Source organism: Castor canadensis, chromosome 19 (assembly GCF_047511655.1).
Source record: "Castor canadensis chromosome 19, mCasCan1.hap1v2, whole genome shotgun sequence".
NCBI lineage: Eukaryota > Metazoa > Chordata > Mammalia > Rodentia > Castoridae > Castor > Castor canadensis.
In genome coordinates, this window is record NC_133404.1 from 41,508,697 (window position 1) to 41,527,265 (window position 18,569).

Sequence of the window (18,569 nt, forward strand, 5' to 3'; positions counted from 1 at the left end):
ACTCAGGACCTTGTGCTTGCTAGGCACATGCTCTGACACTTGAGCCACACCTCCAACTTGAACATGCTTTTGTGGCTGATTCTTAATGGTGTTCTGATGGGCAGTTTAAGTCACCTACTTACCTAATAATCACATCAGTATTTAGAGAAAGCAATGCTGCTTCTTACTGGTTATTGTTTCTTACATAACTAGATCTATGCTTAAAGGAGTGTTAGGTTAAGCTGCACTCAAAGTATATGACCAGGTTTGTTTGTTCTTTTCTCCCAAGGTGTCAGCTTCAGGTGTTTCTTCACCTGGAGATGTGTCTGCAATGCCCTTCGATACTAGAATGTACAGATGAGATGGAGCAAGTAGTGGAGGAGGCAAGTACCTAACTTCATGCCCTAGGAGCATGCGCTCCAGCTTTCAGTGGCCCTGCATAAGGCTTATGGTAATGTCCCCAAATCTCCTTCAGGTGACAGACTTGCTGCGCATGGTATCTCTAACCGAGGACCCCGCATACCTGTCCGAGTTTCTGGAGGAGATTTTGAGATTGTGAGTTTGGTGGCTGCTAATTTGAAAATTGCTTTACCAAGAGCAGCACATGGCATTTATCTTGGGGTCGTGGGGCTAAGTGGACTTTTCCTCATGCTGGGTGAAAGAGGGAACAGAGAGCGAGATGGTAACTGCCCCATGTTTGACCGCTCCTCTCCACAGGTATATTGGCTCCGTCCCAAAGACACTTGGAAAGCTTTACAACAGCCTGGGGTTTATGATCCCTCAGAAGCTGGCTGGTGTCCTTCCTTCAGATTTCTTCAGTGATGACTCCATGACACAAGAGAGCAAATCACCACCCTCGATGCCTCGTTCATCAAGCGCTCACAGATCGGTGTCAGGCTGCACAGAATCTGACCAGCTGGAGGAGCTCCGGACCAGATCAGCCAAGAAGAGAAGGTAGGGGCTCGAGGCTCCAAAGGGATTGCTTGCACTGCAGTTAAGTTCCGGCAAAGGACGCCTTTAAACTATAGTCTAGTTTTCTTTGTCCATGGAGTGTGTAGAATTAGTAGTCATCCTTTGTTTGAGTCACAGAATCAGTTCTGACTTCCTACCAAGCAGTATCTGTCTCTCTTTTTGTCCCCTGTATTTTGTAGTTCACAGAGCCCTTCTTTACTATCCACATATGGTCTCTAGGAACCTTTGAAATAGGCTTAGGGTTTCAGCTTACTTTTTAAATTTCCTGTGGTGCTTTTCATTGTTACTGACTAGTTGAAACTTATAGTGGTCATTTTTGGAAATTCTGGAGTTGACTAGTAATAAATCCAGGCCAACCCCAAGACGAAGGAACTTTCAGTGAAGTGAGTCTCAAAGTAGATAATGCTTTTATTTAAATGGTATTTGATTTTAGACTCTGGTTCCATTCAAATTTAACTACAGGTAACTTCTCTCTGGTGTGTCTTGACTGTTTCTTTCTACTTTTAAAAGGAAAAATACATTAATAAGACACAAAAGCATCGCAGAGGTTTCACAGAATCTACGACAAATTGAAATTCCCAAAGTGTCCAAGAGAGCTGCAAAAAATGTAAGTGATCTCCAGCAGACAAGAATTGGCTCTGTCAGAGCTGCTCCTTCCAGCCTGGCTTAACATGATAACCACAAATGTAAGGCACTGGCTCTATTTTTAGGACAGGGCAGGGACTTTGGAGAATACAGAAACAGTATAGATTGAATGTCTCTTATCCAAAATGCTTGGAGCCAGAAGTCTTTCAGATTTCAGAATTTTTCTGGATTTTAGAATGTATGCATGGAGTATTAACACAAAAAATTTTAGCGGTCTGCAGCCATACCACGGTGAACGTGCCTGATCTCATCTGATCTCAGAAATTCAGTAGGATCGGGCCTGGTTAGTACTTAGCTAGGAGACTGCCAGGGAATACCTGGTGCTGTAGGCTTAAAAAAAACAACAACAACTTTTTTTACAGTTTTCAGCAGTTCAGATTTTGGGCTGTTGAATTCACTGGCATTAAATATTTTTATGAATGTGTATAAAACTAATTCAGGGAATAAAGAAATTTAAATTTAAGAGATTCACCATTTTGCTCAAGAGTGTGATAGTCAGAGGTAATATGAAGAAAAACAGCAAGTAAAAGTTAGAAATGAAGGTCTGGTGGAGTGGCCCAAGTGGGAGAGTACCTTCCTAGCAAGCATGAGGCCCTGAGTTCAAATCCCAGTACTCCCCAAAAAAAGTTAGAAATGTATGAATTAATTCAAAATATTTAATGTAGGTTAAAAAAACTCATAAGACAATAACTAAAGCAAAAGGGTCACTGAAAAGTAATGCACAATCCTAATCAGACTTCAGTTGCCTCCCAGAAGAGTACTTTTCAGTGTGTTATGTTTTACTTCAATAACAAGCTTAAAGAGAAAGAAAAAACAACAGCGACTGTCATGAAACCAGATGGCAATTAGTTTTTCTGTGGCAGTAGACATAAATAAAGATTTAAAGTTTTGGGGTTTTCTTAAAAGGTTTGATCTTGCCCAGTACCTCTTAAACTTAATCCCTTAGTTTCCCTTGCAGTTATATGGACTAATAAAGACTGACAAACCTTTTCTGTAGAAGGCCAGATAGTAAATATTTAAGTAAAAACAACCTGAGTTTATGTGTGGTGACACACAGCTGTAATCCTAGCACTCAGGAGGCTGAAGCAGGAGGATGGACAAGTTCCATGCCAGCCAAGGCTACATAATGAGGCCCTGTTGCACACAAAAAACAAAAACAAAACCACAACAAAAATATGACTCAATCTATTCTGCTTTTTAAAAAACTTTCCTCCATCATCACAGATCTGTTTCTATGCTAGTATACCCAATGTTCCTTCCTTATTCTTTGAGTGTCTGCATAGGAGGATATATAATTCATTTAACTTTCACTCTTGATGGTCATTTCTGGCATATCTTCTGTAACTACAACACAGCAGGGAGTGTCCTTGAAACATCAACTTCAGTGCATTTTGCTATTTCTGTTATGAATCCCTAGGAGTGAGTTGGAAGGATCAAAGGGTTTCATGTGCAACTTTTATTCTTTGATTTTAAATAAATGCCTATTTAGATTTTCTTACGGATTTTTCTCATTTCCAGGAAAGCTCTCAGCCTGCTCTTCCACTCCCAGTGAAAGACACAGTACAAGGTATGCTTTGTTTTCCCTGGAAGAACAAACATACTTTGATTGCATGCATGTCAATGGCTGCAATGAGTTTAAATTTTGGCTTTTTATCATTGTTGGTTAACAATGATATAGATGAGTGAGATACTTACATGGTCTCAAAATATTACATTCTACAAAAATGACTGGCCTGGAATCTTTTAAACCGCTATTGCCATGAAAACCAAAAAAAAGAAGCAGTGGAACTGTTTTGAACGGAAGGAGTTTAAGTGTGACAGCTAAAGTGCGCTCCATGAGCCCAGCTTGTAAACCTTAAATCTACAATTTCAGAAAGTGTGTATTATTTAGAGAATCTGAAGGATCGTATCCTAGATACTATTGTATCAGTGAGTGTCATAACAGTGTAGTGATTTGGGAGAATGTCTTGTTCTTAGAAGACGTGTAGGCAATTGTAAAGTCCTCCACTGACTCTTCAGGGTTCGGAGGAGAACTTTTGTACGTTTGGTGGGGAGATGGAGGGACAAAACAAATGCTGACCATTGGTGAAGTTTAGTAATGGGTATATTGGGTTTTTGAAATTTTCTGTAGATATTTTTCCAAACATTGGAAATTAGAAAAAACTCAAATTTGGCTTTCAGGTCATAAATCAGTTTCACAGACAGTCTAAATCAGGCTAAATCTTTTATAATAGACTCTTTTGAAACCTTGATGTAGATTATTGGAGTTCTTAACGTGAACATTACAATGTTGATGAATAAACACAAACACTGCTCCCCATTTCGGACTCCTAGATTATTTGGTTTTGTTTACCCAAATTACTCTTAGAATTCATCCTAGCTGAATTTCGGAGTCACCTCTGCTGGACTATTTTGCTTAAAATTAGGTGCTGTCTCCCTAGTTTTATCAAGTGTCTCTCAACTTTGTTATTGTTTTTCTTAACTTTAAGCCTAAATAGTCAGAAGAGAATCTAAAATAACCTGTCAGGTTAGTAATCAGAATAACAAGTCTGTGTAAGTTGAAGAACAATTTCTCTACTCAAAGGTGAGCTGAATGTAAGAGTAAAAAGGCCTAAAAAGAGAAACATCATCCTTACACTATAGTGTACTAACAGGACTGGGTAGCTGCTCTTGTGTCACTGTGTCCAAATATCTGAGCAAGGCAGTTTACAGGGAGGAATTATCTTGGCTCATGGTTTCAGAGGTTTCAGTCTTTGTTGGCAGGGAGGGTGTGGCTCACAGAGGAGCTCACAGAATGGCAGGCAGGAAGCAGAGAGGAGTATTCCTGTGTAGTGGGCTTTCTCCTTTTCCTCCTTTTCTGTCTCTTAAGCACTTCTCAGTCCAATCAAGTTAACAATCCAGATAAACCATCATAAGAATCATGACCTTTATTCTTACTTCAGAATTATGTCCATTTATAAAGCTTGTGATTTAATAAAAGATGTCAGTCTCCTTGTGTTTCTGAAAAGTTGGGTTTAAGCTCAATTTGTAATAGAATATTATGACCAATTGTATGTCAAAAATTAGCTAAGCTAGGTCAAATGGACAGACAAATTCCTAGAAGGACTCAAACTGCTGAAAACAGAGTTGCGAAGAAATATAAATTAACTCTATGGCAAGTAAGAATGTTAAATTTGTTATCCCATGCTTTCAGAAGTTACCAAAGTTCGAAGAAACCTCTTCAACCAGGAGATGCTTTCTCCTTCAAAGAGATCACAAAAGGGGGGGCTGCCAAGAAGCCATTCTGTGTCAGCTGTGGAAGGTCTAGACCATAAACTGGAAAGCTTCAGCAAGACCAAAGGTAACCAAGACAAGAGGGGTTTATTGACCAAGATGCTGAGAAAATTCATTGAGGAATGAGTAGTTTTGAACAATGGCTTTGGGCCACATAGCTTTGTCTGTAATTAGTTTGCTGGTAGCAAATTCTCGTTCTTGATTTAGTGAGTTGAGTCCTCTTTTTTACTCGGTCAGTTTAGCTAAAGATTTCTTGGTGTTATTTGAACTTTTTAAAGAACTTGAACTATTCTCTTGATTTTCTTATCTCAATTTCATTTATTTCCTTTTTTTCTATTTACTTTGGTTTTGGGTTTGCTTGTTTTGTTGTTGTTGTTGTTTGTAGTTTGGTTTTTTTTGAGAAAGGATCTCACTATTTATACCAAACTGGCCTGGAATTTGTAATCCTCCTGCCTCAACCTCCTGAGTGCTAGGATTACAGATATACTCCACCATGCTGAGTTCTTTTCAGTTTTTAAAGGTGAAGGTTAGAGGGTAGGTTATTGAACCTATTGGTTAGGTTTCTTTTTTTAACACAGGCATTTATAGGCATAAATTCCCCTCTCAGTACTGTAGTAGCTGCATCCTGTAAGTTTTAGTATGTTGGGTTTTTATTGTCATCATCTAAAAATATTTTTAAATTGTTTTGTTTGCTTTTTGTAATCCATTGTGATTTTGTTTTTCTTTAATCCACTGGTCATTTAGAAGTATGTTAAATTCCATGTATTTGTGAGTTTCCCAAATTCTCTCCTATTGATTTCTAGTTTCATTCCATGAGTATTGGAGAACATATTTTGTGTGATTTCAGTCTTTTTAAATGTATTGAGACTTGGACTGAGGGTGTGGCTCAGTGGTAGAGAGCTTGTCTAGCATGCATAGGTCTAGGGTTCAAGTCCCAGAATTACAGGAAGAGAAAAAGTTATTTTGACTTGTTTTAAGACTTAACATTTGTATATATTCCATTTAAGCCTGAGAAGAAATCTGTTCGCAGTTCTCGGGTGACCTGTTCTCAGATGTATATTAGATCTAGTTGGCTTATGGCGTTACTCACACCTTCTCTTTCACTTGATGGACTTCTGTTTAGTTTTCCTAACTATTATTGAAAGTGAGACGTTAAAGGGCTGGGATTTGCAAAATAGAAAAAGAAAAGGAGAGGCAGAGTGAGTAATGTTAAATGCCCAACTATTATTGTTGCATTATCTATTTGTTCAATTCTGTCAGTTTTTACTTCATATATTTGGTGGTTTTGTTAGGTGGTTATACATTTATAATTGCTGTTTCTTCTTGGTGGGTTGAACTTTTTATTAGTCTGTTTTATCTAATAATACTTTACTAATCAAGTCCTTTTTTTTTTTTTTTTGGTGGCATTTGAACTCAGAGCTTCACTTTTACGCAGCAGGCACTCTACTGCATGAGCCATGCTTCCAGCCCAACCCATCTCTTTTGCATACAGTATCTTCTGCCATCCTTGTACTTTCAATCTCTGTGTCTTTGTATCTTATTGAACCTCCAGTAGACAGCATGCAGTTAGATAATGGTTCTTGATCGATTCTGCCAGTCTCTGCTTTCTACTTGCAGTCTTTCGTTCATTTATGTTTATTATAAGAAACAACTTTGCCTTTTTTTCATATTACCTGATTTTTTTTTTTTTTGTAGTGTACCATTTTGGTCCATTTACTTATTTATTTATTGCATTTTGCAGTCATTTTCTTAGTGGCTACATTGGATTTCACAATTAACCTATTAAGCTGAAAGCCACTTAGTTTGGATAAAATCAACGTAGTTTCAATAGAACACAAACACTTTTTTCCTGTGTATTCCCATTCCTCCTCCTATATATTGTTACTGTCATAGATTACATCTTCACATGAGAGCTGCAAAACAGAAGTGCCAGGATAGAAACTTTAATGAACTCCCTCAAGCATTTCTTTACCTGAAAATGTCTTCATTTCTGTTTTATTCTTACAGGATGTGGAATTCTTTCTGACAGCCTTTTCTTCTTTCAGGACTTTAAATATATCCATTGCCTTCGGACCTCCAAGGTTTCTAATAAGATATTAGTGATTAATCTATTGCTTTCACGATTATACATTCAGGTTTTGACAATTGACAATAATGTGGCTTGGTGTGGAACTCTGAGATAATCCTGCTTGGAGTTCAGTGAACTGCTTGGGTGGATATGTAGGTTCCTGTCTTTCATAGGATTTAGGAAGCTTCCAATGAATTCTTTTTTTTTTTCCCCCAGCTGAACTTCCTTTATTTTTTTCCTCTTTTTTATTAGTGTAGTTTAATTGTACAAAGGGGTTTCATTATGATATTTCCATGCAGGCATATAATGTACTGTAATCAAACCCACTCCAGTATTAGCCTTTCTTATCCCCCTCCCCGGTTATTAAAACAATTTTAATGGGTTTCATTATACACATATGTATGAAGTATTTTGGTCTTATCTAGCCCCTCTTCACCCTCTCCTTTCACCCTCCCTGATCCCATTGGTTTTCACCCCCAAACAGTCCCCCCATTTTACACTTGTGTCATTCTTCTTCTAGGTCTAGATTCTGCATATGAGAGTATGCATTATTTTCAATAATGCATTTATTTCTCAATCTGGCTTATTTCACTTAACATGATGGTTTCCAGTTCCATCCATTTTCCTGCAGACACCATAATTTCATTCTAAGCAATTATTTCTTCGAAAAGATCTTCTTCCACTCCATGTCTTCTGCTTTTGGGGATCCCCTTGACATGTGGTGTGCACCATGTGGTGTGCTCAGATGCCTCAGGCTTTGCTCATCTTTCTTATTCTTTTTCTTTCTGCTCAGACTGTTCACTTTCAATTGTCTTATCTTCAAGTTCTGACTTTTCTTTCTGTTGAAATCTGGAGTTGAATCCCTCTAGTGAATTCTTCATTTCAGTTATTACACTTTTTAGCTCTAGAATTTCTACTGCTTTATTGACATTCTCATAGTGTTAATATATTATTTTCCTGATGTCCTTTTTTTTGTTTTTGAGACAGTGTCTCACTGTGTAGCCCAGGCTGACCTTAAACAATCCTCCTCCCACTGCCAACTTAAATGCTAGAATCACAGCTGTGTACCACCACTCCTGACTTCCTTTAATTCTTTATTCATGGTTTCATGAGTTCATTGATTAACATCTCTGACTGTGAGTTCCAGTGTCTGGGCTTCCTTAGAAACGGTTTTGGTCAAGTTCTTTTTTCCTGTGAGTTGGCCCTGCTTTCCTGTTTCTTTGTACACTTTGCAATTTTTTTGTTGAGAACTAGATATGAGGGGTATTATAGAGTGGTGTCTGTGAAATCCCATTCTCTGACTGCTCATGGTTGCTGTCCTTTTCTTCTGGAGGGCTGCACCTGTCCATGTGCCTTTTCCAACTACGTTGTAAAGTGGGTGTTCAGTGAAATTTCTGTCTTTATCTTCTGTGGCCAGCCACAGACCTGACAAAAGATTTCATTAAATGTCTGGCACCAAAAAGGAAGGGGAGAAGTATTCTTATCCCTTTAAACCTCCCAGTAGATGTTGTGGGGGAAAGCCACTATGGCCTTAAAGGACTAAAACCAAGGCAGTGTCTGTACCAGTCCCACAGGGGTTCCCCAGACTGACCAAAGTGTGCAACTCCAAATGTTTTGAGGACAAAGTCCCACTCTGTCTGCCCCTGGGATGGAGGCCGCTACCCCTGCAGCTGCAGCAGGGCTGAGGAAAGGGGATTGTAATTGGGGGTGTACATCTTTCCCTCCTGAAGGTCACCAAGCACCTCCACAATTTCAATAAATGTCCACATGGGTTCCAGAGTTCCAAAGTAGTGACGCTCATATTTTTCTAGCTTACTAGTCATCTTGCTGGATGCACTGATCTCGCAGGCTTTCTCCACCACCACTTTGCAGGACCTCAGTCCCCCACGGGATCATAGTTGATGTCTTAACTTGAACAGCTGAATTCAGATTGATACCAAACTAACTGCAGTTTTACAAAAACTACTCCTTTGTAGTTCTGTTTCCTGTTCTTCTTTGTGTTGTATTGTCATAGAAATTATATTTCTACATCGTATGCTATCGACACAGATTTATTTATTTGTTGATTTATTGATTTTTAAGTTAATCTAGAAATAGGTTTATTTTGGCTCATGGTTCTGGCTCAAGATTGGGGGGGGTTCCCATCTGGTGGTGGTCACCTTGATGGCAGAGTCCCAAGGTTATTCCTTGGTGATAGGAACAGTGTACACAAACTTACAATTATTGCTCTATCTTTTAAATTGCACAGCAAAAGGAGTTACAGACAAAACTACTTTTATCCTGTCTTTTATATTTGCTTATATAGTTACTGTTACCAGTGTAAGTCTTCATATGGACTTAACTTGCTCTACTGCCCTTTCCTGTCAACCTGAAGGCCTCCCCTTTAGAACTACTTGTGGGTAGGTGAGCTGGTGACACATTCTGTTGTGTTGTTTTAATCTGAGAATGTGCTGTTGATGGTTTTGATGGGCTATTAGCTTTCAAGGTGCGCCCAGGACTAGAGCAAGACTGTTGGAACAAGAGCAGGTTAAAGTTCCACACAGCTCAGCATATTTACTGAGATCCCAGCTGTTTTTCTTAAACAAATGTTTCATAGATTGCAAACCTCTAGCTGATCTCCAGAGTTCTGAAAAGACTGAGTTTTCCATTTTTTGCCAGTCTTCTCATTCCATTTATGGAGGAATTTTGTCCTTATTGTTTGGTTTTTTTGTTTTGTTTTGTTTTTTTGGAAGGCTTTACTCCATCCCAACTGAGGTCACTTCTCTTTCTAGTCCTTTTTAACTCATTCTAGCAAGATTTTTTTTTTTTTTTTTTTTTTTTTTTTGGTGGAGCTGGGGTTTGAACTCAGAGCCTCATGCTTGCTAGGCAGGTGCTTTGCTGTTTGAGCCACTCCACCAGCCCTTTAACTCATTCTAAACCAGTTCTCCCATGAGTAACTTGGCTCCCTACTCTACTGAGAAATTTTGTGCCAGCTTTAATTAACATCTATATGTCATGTCATCATTTTCACTTTTTTTTTCTTTTTGGTGGTACTGGGATTTGAACTCAGGGCCTCATGCTTCCTACTTGAGCCATATTTTTGAGATAGAGTGTCAGATTTATGCTCGGGCAGCCTGGACCACTGTCCTATTTTCGCTTCCCATGTAACTAGGATGACAATCACACACCAACATGCCCAGCTTGTATTTGAGATGGGGTCTCATGAACTTTTTGCCCAGGCTGGCCTCAGTCTCAAACCACAGTCCTACTGATCAGCTCCCAAGTAGCTGGAATTACAACCACACTGCACCTGACTCATTTTCACATTTTTATTTCATTTAATCTTAAATATAAGAACCATGAACCAGGTGGATGTGTGTGTTAGCCCTAACAAGTAAGTGCTTCTTGCTTTCTCAGAATTGGTTATCAGAAACATAATTCTCTAATATTTTACATTGGCTTTTGTTATTGAATCTCTAACAATGCTGATAAACTACTCGATACTGCTGAGTCCTGTGAGCACAGAACTCAGCTCAAAGATTAAGATCCACTCCAGCTAGGTAATAAGACATATGAGCTCACACTGCATCTTTTATCTTGTTGCTGCTTGAGGGTAAGAGTCATCATGAAGCTGTTTTTACATCGTAGGTTATCACAAGCTGCTGACAAAGACTGTCGCTGAGACCCCAGTACACAAACAGATCTCCAGGAGGCTGCTGCATAGGCAAATCAAGGGCAGGTGAGTGACACAATCATCCAGACTTCCTCACCACTCCACCTCCTGCATCTCTGCAGGGCCACTGCCTTCCTCGACCTTCTTGACTTACATCGTAACCGTGTTGCTTACGTCAGAGTGTTCTAGAAACTGTAGGGGTGGGAGACCCCTACAGCACATGCACTTATGTAGCCTCTTGAGATTGGCCCCACTGGCTTGTCTCAGTAGTTCATCCTTTCTTCCTGTTGAATAGCGTTTATTGAGTGGATATCCCACACATACCTGTTAACATGGGGAAGGGCGTATCCTCATTTCTGCCACCTGAGGCTGGCAGTCTGGGAGCCCAACGCTTCCTGTGCTGACAGTGGTGTGACTGAGGATGTGGTTTTCCTGTGGTGACTGGTTGGATGAAGGTAATTACAGTCTGGAAGCATTCTGTCTGGCTTAGCTGCCCCCTCCTGGTTCTCTGGCTTGAGAACTGTCTCCGTGGAGCATTTTTGTCTGCATCTGTGGGCAGATTTGGCTGTCAGTTTTTTCAGCAGACAGAACATCTAGGAAGCTCACAGCCCCTTTCCCCTGGACCACTCTTTCCACTGGCTCCCATCCGGGCCACCTTCTCTCTACCTTTCAGTTATAGTCTGTTTTATACATAATATTCAGGATATTTACCCTGGGGGTAGGGCATCTACTTCATCTTGTCCATACTCCATCTGCACATTATTTGTGTACACATTTTATATTTACCATAGCTTATAAATTGTAAGAAGTGCAATTGGTGAGTCAGAAGTCCTTAATCCACTGGCAGAAATTAAAGTTCTTCAACAGAAAACCAAACATCGCTACTCATTACTGTGACAGTATATTTAGTGACAACTTGTTAATATATTAGCGGAAGTAAAAGTATTAATCTACTTTAAAATTCATTGCGATGAGTTGTAAAATTGCTTTCCACAAAAAAGAACTCCAACCATCTGAGTTTCAGCAGTAAGGATTACATGAGGCTAGGAATGCAGCTCAGTGGTAACATGTGTGCCCAACATACAGTTCACTCCCCACTACACAGAATAAAAAAATCATGATAATCGAGTATGGGAGTGCTTGCCAACACCTATGTTGCCGAGCCCTGTGGCTGCCATCTGTCTCTGGTATGTTAATTATGAGTGGATCAAATCCTTGTGCTGCTTGTTCCTCAAGGTCGTCAGAGCCTGGTCCTGATATCGATGTTGTAGAAGAGTCGCCTGAGAAAGGAGACAACGGTAAATGTTATCTCCTTCATTTACATTCTCCCCAGCTTCTACACAAACTTTTCTGCACGTGTATTTGTCACTCAGCATGTCCGCAGATAATTTACTGAGACTGTGCTGGCTCTGGGTCCTGGGTAGTGGAGTCAGTATTTATACCTTTTTTTTTTTTTTTTTTGTGGTACTGGGGTTTGAACTCGGGGTCTACACCTTGAGCCACTCCACGAGCCTTTTTTTGTGAAGGGTCTTTTTGAGATAGGGTCTTGTGAACTGTTTGCCTGGGCTGGCCTTGAACCACAGTCTTCCCAGTCTCTGCCTCTGAGTAGTTGGGATTACAAGTGTGAGCCACTGCACCTGGCAGTATTTATAGTTTTACATAGAACTTATTGAAAGACTTTCTGGAATAGTTTTACACAGTAGAAACGGAACTCAGCTGAGTACTAAGCTACCATGCTACACAAAGTGCTGAGGCTTATTTAAAAAGTATATGGTGGATGGCCAGGTGTGGTGGCATATACCTATAATCCCAGCTACTCGGAAGGCAGAGATTGGGAAGACTGTGGTTGAAGGCCAGCCCAGGCAAAAAGTTAAGAAGATGTCATCTCAACCAATAAGCCAGGTGTGGTGATTTATGTCTATAATCAGCTATGTGAGAAGATCATGGTCCAAGACTGGCCCCAGGCAAAAACAAGAGACTCTGTCGGAAGAAAATCTGAAGCCAAAAGGACAGGGGGCATGGCTGAAGTGGTACAGCTTCTGCCTAACAAGCACAAGGCCCTGAGTTCAAACCCCAGCACTGCCAAACAAAAAAAAAAGGGATAGAAGTCTTTTACTCCCCTTTCCTGTGTGGGAAACAGGCACCGTTTCTCTGTCCCCACTTCTCTGTATTTATCCTGCTATACTAAAACAAATCCTCACTAAAACTAAAAAAAAAAAAGTATATAATGAAGAAAGGGCCTTTCAAAACAAATTTATTTTAATTGATGAAGTCAAAAAAAAAAAAAACTAGAATATATAAAGAAGACATTTTTACAATTACTCAGTAATCCCACAGCTCAGAAACACTGTCAGCATTTGAGCATGTCCTCTGCAATACTACTTCTTGTAAAAATACATGTCCTGTGCGTGCATGGAGCCTGTTTTGGACTTCTGTTTTGTTTTTGTATTCCACAAAAGTCACACTATGCATACCCTTCTTTTCACACTGTGGCACACATAAAGGGGCAATTTATGATTCTTCTGAAGGTGGGAGTGTCCTGGGTCAGTGGGTTTTCAGTACCTTGTTGGGATCATTTATCAAGTCCAGGTGTTCTGATTACTCACTGGTTTGGTTTTGCAGAAAGAAGTTTGAGACGAAGTCCTCGAATCAAATCATTGTCATTTAGCAGAACAAACTCTAGCTCCTTCTACTCTGTGTCTCAGCCAAAGTCTCGAAGTGTGCAGAGAGTCCACTCGTTCCAGCAAGACAAGTCAGGTAACACAGGCCATCTGATTCACAGGACCATGCTGGCTTGGTGGGAGGTGTTTCTGGGAAAAGAAGCCTGCAATGTGACATTTTCTTCCTTGACATTGGAGAAGTAGAATAGGTACTGATAGGCAAGGTTCAGGGGGATGACTAGATGGACAGTCCTTAGCCTCTGTAATCAGTTAGCTTGTGGATTCCTACAACTGGTCATCCACACTGTTATAGGTGTCTCATTCATTCAAGAGGAAATTGCTCCTTGTTTCCATTGTATGACTGGGCCCTAAGCAAGTGTCCCAGGTAGAGGGTGGATGATACATATTTGTATGTTCTTTATTCTTGCATTCATGATTGGCTTGGCTAATACGTGTTTTTACATTTGTAATAAAAAGCACATAAACTATTTATAATTACAAATACAAGTATTTCAGTTATCTAACACAGGACCTGGGTTAACATGCAGTGTCAGTAAAACCTAGGAAGGCGGCCTTCATTGCAATTGTGGATGTGATTAGGTGGGGTTTTCCCCAGGTGCTGACAAACACCATTGCCTTCTTGTACAAACAGCTGTCTTAAGAGTGTTCGGGGGCAGGTCTCGAGAAGAATTAAACATTGTTTTTGACTTGCAGACCAAAGAGAAAATTCTCCAGTCCAAAGTGTTCAGTCTCCCAAGAGGCTACTTTTTGGGGCACTTTCCGAGATAATCAGCCCTTCAGAGAAGGGCTCTGCCCGAGTTAAAAGATTCTCAAGAAGCACGTTGGGTTCTGAGATACCTGCAGCTCACCAGGTAGAGTGTTGCCATGTTTAAGATGATGTCATCTGGGGAGCACAGAGACATGATGGGGAACCCAGAGTCCAGAAGGGAGGAGACAGCAAGTGATCTATAGATAATAAGAGACCCAAGGTCTTGCTTGAGTCATGAATGGGCACCTAGGCACTTCAAGCAGCCTGTGTGGCTGAGGCCACGGTGGCAGGGTTAATACAGAGATGGCCTCCGCTCTCTTGGCTTTATCTACCATTTGTAGTGCTCAGTGCAGATGTTCTGATGTGGGTACTAGTCTTTCATCTGTTTCCACTCTGTCCTCGGAGTATTAGAAACCTGGGAGTCGTCGTTGGCTTGTCCCTCTCTCGGAGCCTCCGTTTTGTTTATAAATGGGCTTTTGTGCATGCACGCATACACACATACACACACACACACACACACACACACACACATACACATACACACACACACACACACACACACACACACACACACACTCCTGCAATTCCTGCCCCAGCCTTTTGCTCTCCAATCCATCCTTCCCCAGGGGGCAGAGTATCTCTCTGAAACATTCATCTGACTTGGCTTAGAGCTCTCTAGATTCCTACCTGCTAAAGCAAAGTTTCTTACATTTCCCTAAAACGGAACTCTTGTGTTCAAAAATAGTACTTTGCTTGGAAACTCAAATCGCTTAGTGGTTGGGGAGGACCCCGAGCTTTGGGGAAAGGTTTGAAAATCACTGGTCCAGTAGACAAAGATCAGTCTCCTCCCTAGAGCAAGCTCTGCTGTGGTCTACCTACCCTTGGCCTTCCCTGCTCACCCTGCCCCTGGTTCCACACACGCCTGCTGTTTTTCACAGTTGTGCCTTTGTTGTGCTGTCTTCTGTGCCTAAAGTCCCCAAGCTCCACTTTTCCAGCCACTGCTTCCCCTGAGAACACCCACTCTGAACACCTGACTTACTAGGCCTTCCTCCCTCCCTCCATTGCATGACATCGTGCTCCTCACATGTCTCTGCCATTTTGTTGGCCACACAGTTATCGCCTGTTTACAACTCACTGAACGTGAAACACTGGCCAGGTGGCATTCCCTTGAGATAGTCCAGTATGGTTATGGAAAGATAGGGTTTGACCTCCTTACCTGTTGGGGGTTTTTAACTGCCTTCATTGTAAGAAGGAAGGGAAATTGTTGGTTAGGTAGTGTCCTTCCTGAGGCATCATTGTTGTTGCTGTACCTTATATATCTGTGTGCCTCCCCTCAAAAATAGTACTTTGCTTGGAAACTCAAATCACTTAGTGGTTGGGGGAGGACCCTGAGCTTTGGGGAAAGGTTTGAAAATCACTGGTCCAGTAGACAAAGGTCAGTCTCCTTTGTCTGCGCACACACACACACACACACACACACACACACACTCTACACACAGTGCCTGTCACATAGGAAGTGTTTGGCAGCACAGGTTGGTGGAGCAGAGAACAGACAAGGTGGCTCCTGGAGGCTCCTTTAGGCCAAGGTCAGAAAGAAAGCTGTTTTGTTTGAAGACAGGGAAGAACTATGAAATGACAGAGTGAGAGGCAAAGCATCGTTCATTACTAGTATGTTAATTATTAAAACTGTTCTTGGGAGAACAGGTTGGATACAGTGCTTGGTTCTAGAAAAAGTGGACAAGGAAAATCTGAGTCATGTTCTGGATCACTGTTTGAACTTTTCAGCTTTCTGTGGTTGACTTTAAATCTCTTTGCTTTTCTAATTGTCTTAGAGAGCACTAAGATCCTCTTGGAAAATATAGGTTACAATATTCAAGCACTGAAATAAACATCTTTCTTTCCAGACTCCCAAGAAGAGTTGCCAGAAATCTCCAAGTTTTCCTAAAACTACACCAAGAAGGTTCCCCCGTACACCACAGACCCCACTGTACACTCCAGAGAGGCTGCAGAACTCGCCTGCAAAGCAGGCCGTTTCTAAGGTGTCCCCACAGGAGCCCTCCTCACAGGGCTCTGGCTCACCATTGGCATCCAAAGTCATTCCTCAGAAAGGGTCCTCCCCCGCAGAAGCGCCCTCTCCTCTGGAAACCAATGTACCAAGAACTCCCAGCAGGCCAGGTGCTCTGCCACCTGGCTCTTTCCCAAACTGTGTGTGGCCACGTTCAGTGAGTTCCAGTTCAGAAAGCTCCTGCTGTCCAGCATCCCGAGCTGCCCGGAGTGGGAGCCCCATCAAATACTCCCTCAGGACACCTCCCAGGGCAGCAGCCCTGCGGGGCATGCCCGAGAGTCAGAAATGCCAAGAGTCCTATCTCCCTGACACTTCTCAGGCAGTGGACCTGGCACAGAAACTTAAGGAGAAGGCTGTCAAGACCTCAAAGAGACCAGAAGATGCCACTGTGACTCCTTCCCCGCCTGGTTCTCCCCTTCGTGATGCTCTAAAGACTCTACTTAGGAAACCTTTGACGGCATCTCCTCCCCCTGAAGAACTGGATAGGAAAGAGGCCCAGATGTCACCCAGCATAGCCACATCGCCTTTCCATCCTGTTCCCTCAACTCCCCCCCAAATCACACCGAGAGCTACCTCCCCCACCATCCCCCCTCCTCCTCCATCTAAACTGAAGAGACAGTGTGGAAAGACCTTCAGTTCTCAACCAGCTTTCCTGGAATGCCAACCTGGCCCCTCTGCTGCTCCTGTGCCTGGCCCAGGCGACAGCCCGGCCACCACCACAGGCTCTAGAGAGGGCCAGAAGAAAGGGAGCCTCTCCCCTCAGCTTTCTCCTGAAGGACAGAGTCACCTGGGCGCAGGTTTCAGGAGCGACTGCCAGGTATCCTCTCCTTTGCTCATTTCAAGTGACACGGAGTACCTCACTTTGCTTGACGAAGCGGAACGCTGTGACTGTGAGAGCCACCAGGTGAAAGGCGGCCTCTTGGCAGGAGAGGAAGGTAAAGGGCTAAGGACAGTGGTTTCTGATGAGCTGCCCTCTGTGTCTGACCCAAGCATTCCTCCACCTACTCCTTCCTCGGGTTCCAGCTCCCCTGAGTTGCTGTCCTACGTTCTGCGCTGCACTGCAGACAAGAGATGGCACCAGGTCTCAGCACAGCCCAAGAGCCCGCAGGCTTTGGCACAGCGTACAGAGGCCCCTAGTGGCCCACGGACCTATGAGGTGGAGCTGGAGATGCAAGCCTCTGGCCTCCCCAAGCTCCGCATTAAAAAGAGAGACCCCAGCGCAGTGCCTGAGGCTGAGGCCCCACCAAAGGAGGACTGCTTCTTGGGAGAGGAGGGCTCCTCCCCTGCTCCCAGCCTGCCCAGGGCCGGTCAGTCCACTGGCAAACCCGAGCCCACCTACACACCACCCCCCTGCCTGCACCCATCACACAGCACACCTGGCAAGAGCAGGGGGCAAACCTATATCTGCCAGTCCTGCACCCCTTCCCGCTGCCCCTCCAGTACCCCCTCTCCATTTCAGGCAGAGGCTGGAGTTCCTTGGACGCCATCCCCCAAGCAGAGTGGGAAGACCACTCCTGACACAATTAAAGACTGGCCCCGGAGGAAGAGAGCGGTGGACTGCAGTGCTGGGCCCACTGCTGGGAGAGGTGAGGCTGGAGCAGACCTTCCTGGGGCCTGGTCACTGCCTGACCCTGAGGGAAAGGAGCAAGGCCTTGAACTCAGCCTCCACAAAACTCCCGTCTTGGAAGATTTTGAGCTTGAGGGGGTATGTCAGCTGCCAGACCATTCGCCGCCCAGGGATGGTGTGCCTAAAGCTGAAGAAGCCTCCTGGGAACAGTTTGGGCTGGGTTCCAGGAAGAGACTACTGTCTGCCAAGGACGAAGCTGAGTGTGGAGCCAAAAGACTCTGTGATGGCCTGAGTGAAGACTCAGGAGCTAGCAGGCCAGAAGAGGGCTCTCCACGTTGGAGTGTGCCGCCTCTCCTCTCCATGGGGGATGACGAGGTCTTTGTTTCTGGTGAGACTGGTTTTGAACCTATGTGCCACCTGCCTGCCCTTGGGCAGTGTTTGGCGAGGGGCATTTGCAGCTTGGCAGGGCCAGGGCTTGCCTGTGTGGCCCATGGGGCTGCACTTACTTGTGGTATCTCCTTAGGCTCCACCCCGCCTCCCGGCTGTGCTGTGCGGAGCTGCCTCTCGGCCAGTGGTCTGCAAGCCCTGACCCATTCTCCACTGCTGTTCCAGGGGAGGACGCCATCCTCTCAGGGCAAGGACACCAGAGGTAATCTGCCTGTTAAATAAAGGCCCTGGAAACTTACTCAGCTGAGCTCTATCCCATGGGCTACTTAAGGAGTTCGCTCAGTTGCCCATCTATTTTATAAGGGCCTTGGGAAGCTGAGTGTGTGTGTGTGTGTGTGTGGGGGGGGGGGAGGAGCGGGTAGGGGTGAGGTTGTGCCTGCAGTGTCCTGCACCCTTCCCAGAAGCACCACAGTAGAACTTGTGTGCATTTGAACAGAAAGTTGCCCAAGCCCTACCGAAAGAGTCCGGTCTT

The 18,569-nt window shown here is 43.2% G+C and overlaps 1 protein-coding gene and 1 pseudogene across 1 annotated transcript in view; both read left to right on the top strand.

The window, feature by feature from the left end:
- Positions 1 to 18,569, top strand: part of Ticrr (TOPBP1 interacting checkpoint and replication regulator) — a 42,503-nt gene that overhangs the window by 22,159 nt on the left and 1,775 nt on the right. The window contains exons 10-21 of the mRNA XM_074061619.1: positions 269 to 362; positions 455 to 534; positions 697 to 933; positions 1,462 to 1,558; positions 3,115 to 3,163; positions 4,790 to 4,936; positions 10,565 to 10,655; positions 11,826 to 11,887; positions 13,212 to 13,346; positions 13,964 to 14,121; positions 15,923 to 18,038; positions 18,174 to 18,299. Coding sequence (XP_073917720.1) covers positions 269 to 362; positions 455 to 534; positions 697 to 933; positions 1,462 to 1,558; positions 3,115 to 3,163; positions 4,790 to 4,936; positions 10,565 to 10,655; positions 11,826 to 11,887; positions 13,212 to 13,346; positions 13,964 to 14,121; positions 15,923 to 18,038; positions 18,174 to 18,299 — 3,392 coding nt within the window. The remainder of the gene's footprint in view (positions 1 to 268; positions 363 to 454; positions 535 to 696; positions 934 to 1,461; positions 1,559 to 3,114; positions 3,164 to 4,789; positions 4,937 to 10,564; positions 10,656 to 11,825; positions 11,888 to 13,211; positions 13,347 to 13,963; positions 14,122 to 15,922; positions 18,039 to 18,173; positions 18,300 to 18,569) is intronic.
- LOC141419355 (5S ribosomal RNA) lies at positions 1,810 to 1,928 on the top strand (annotated as a pseudogene).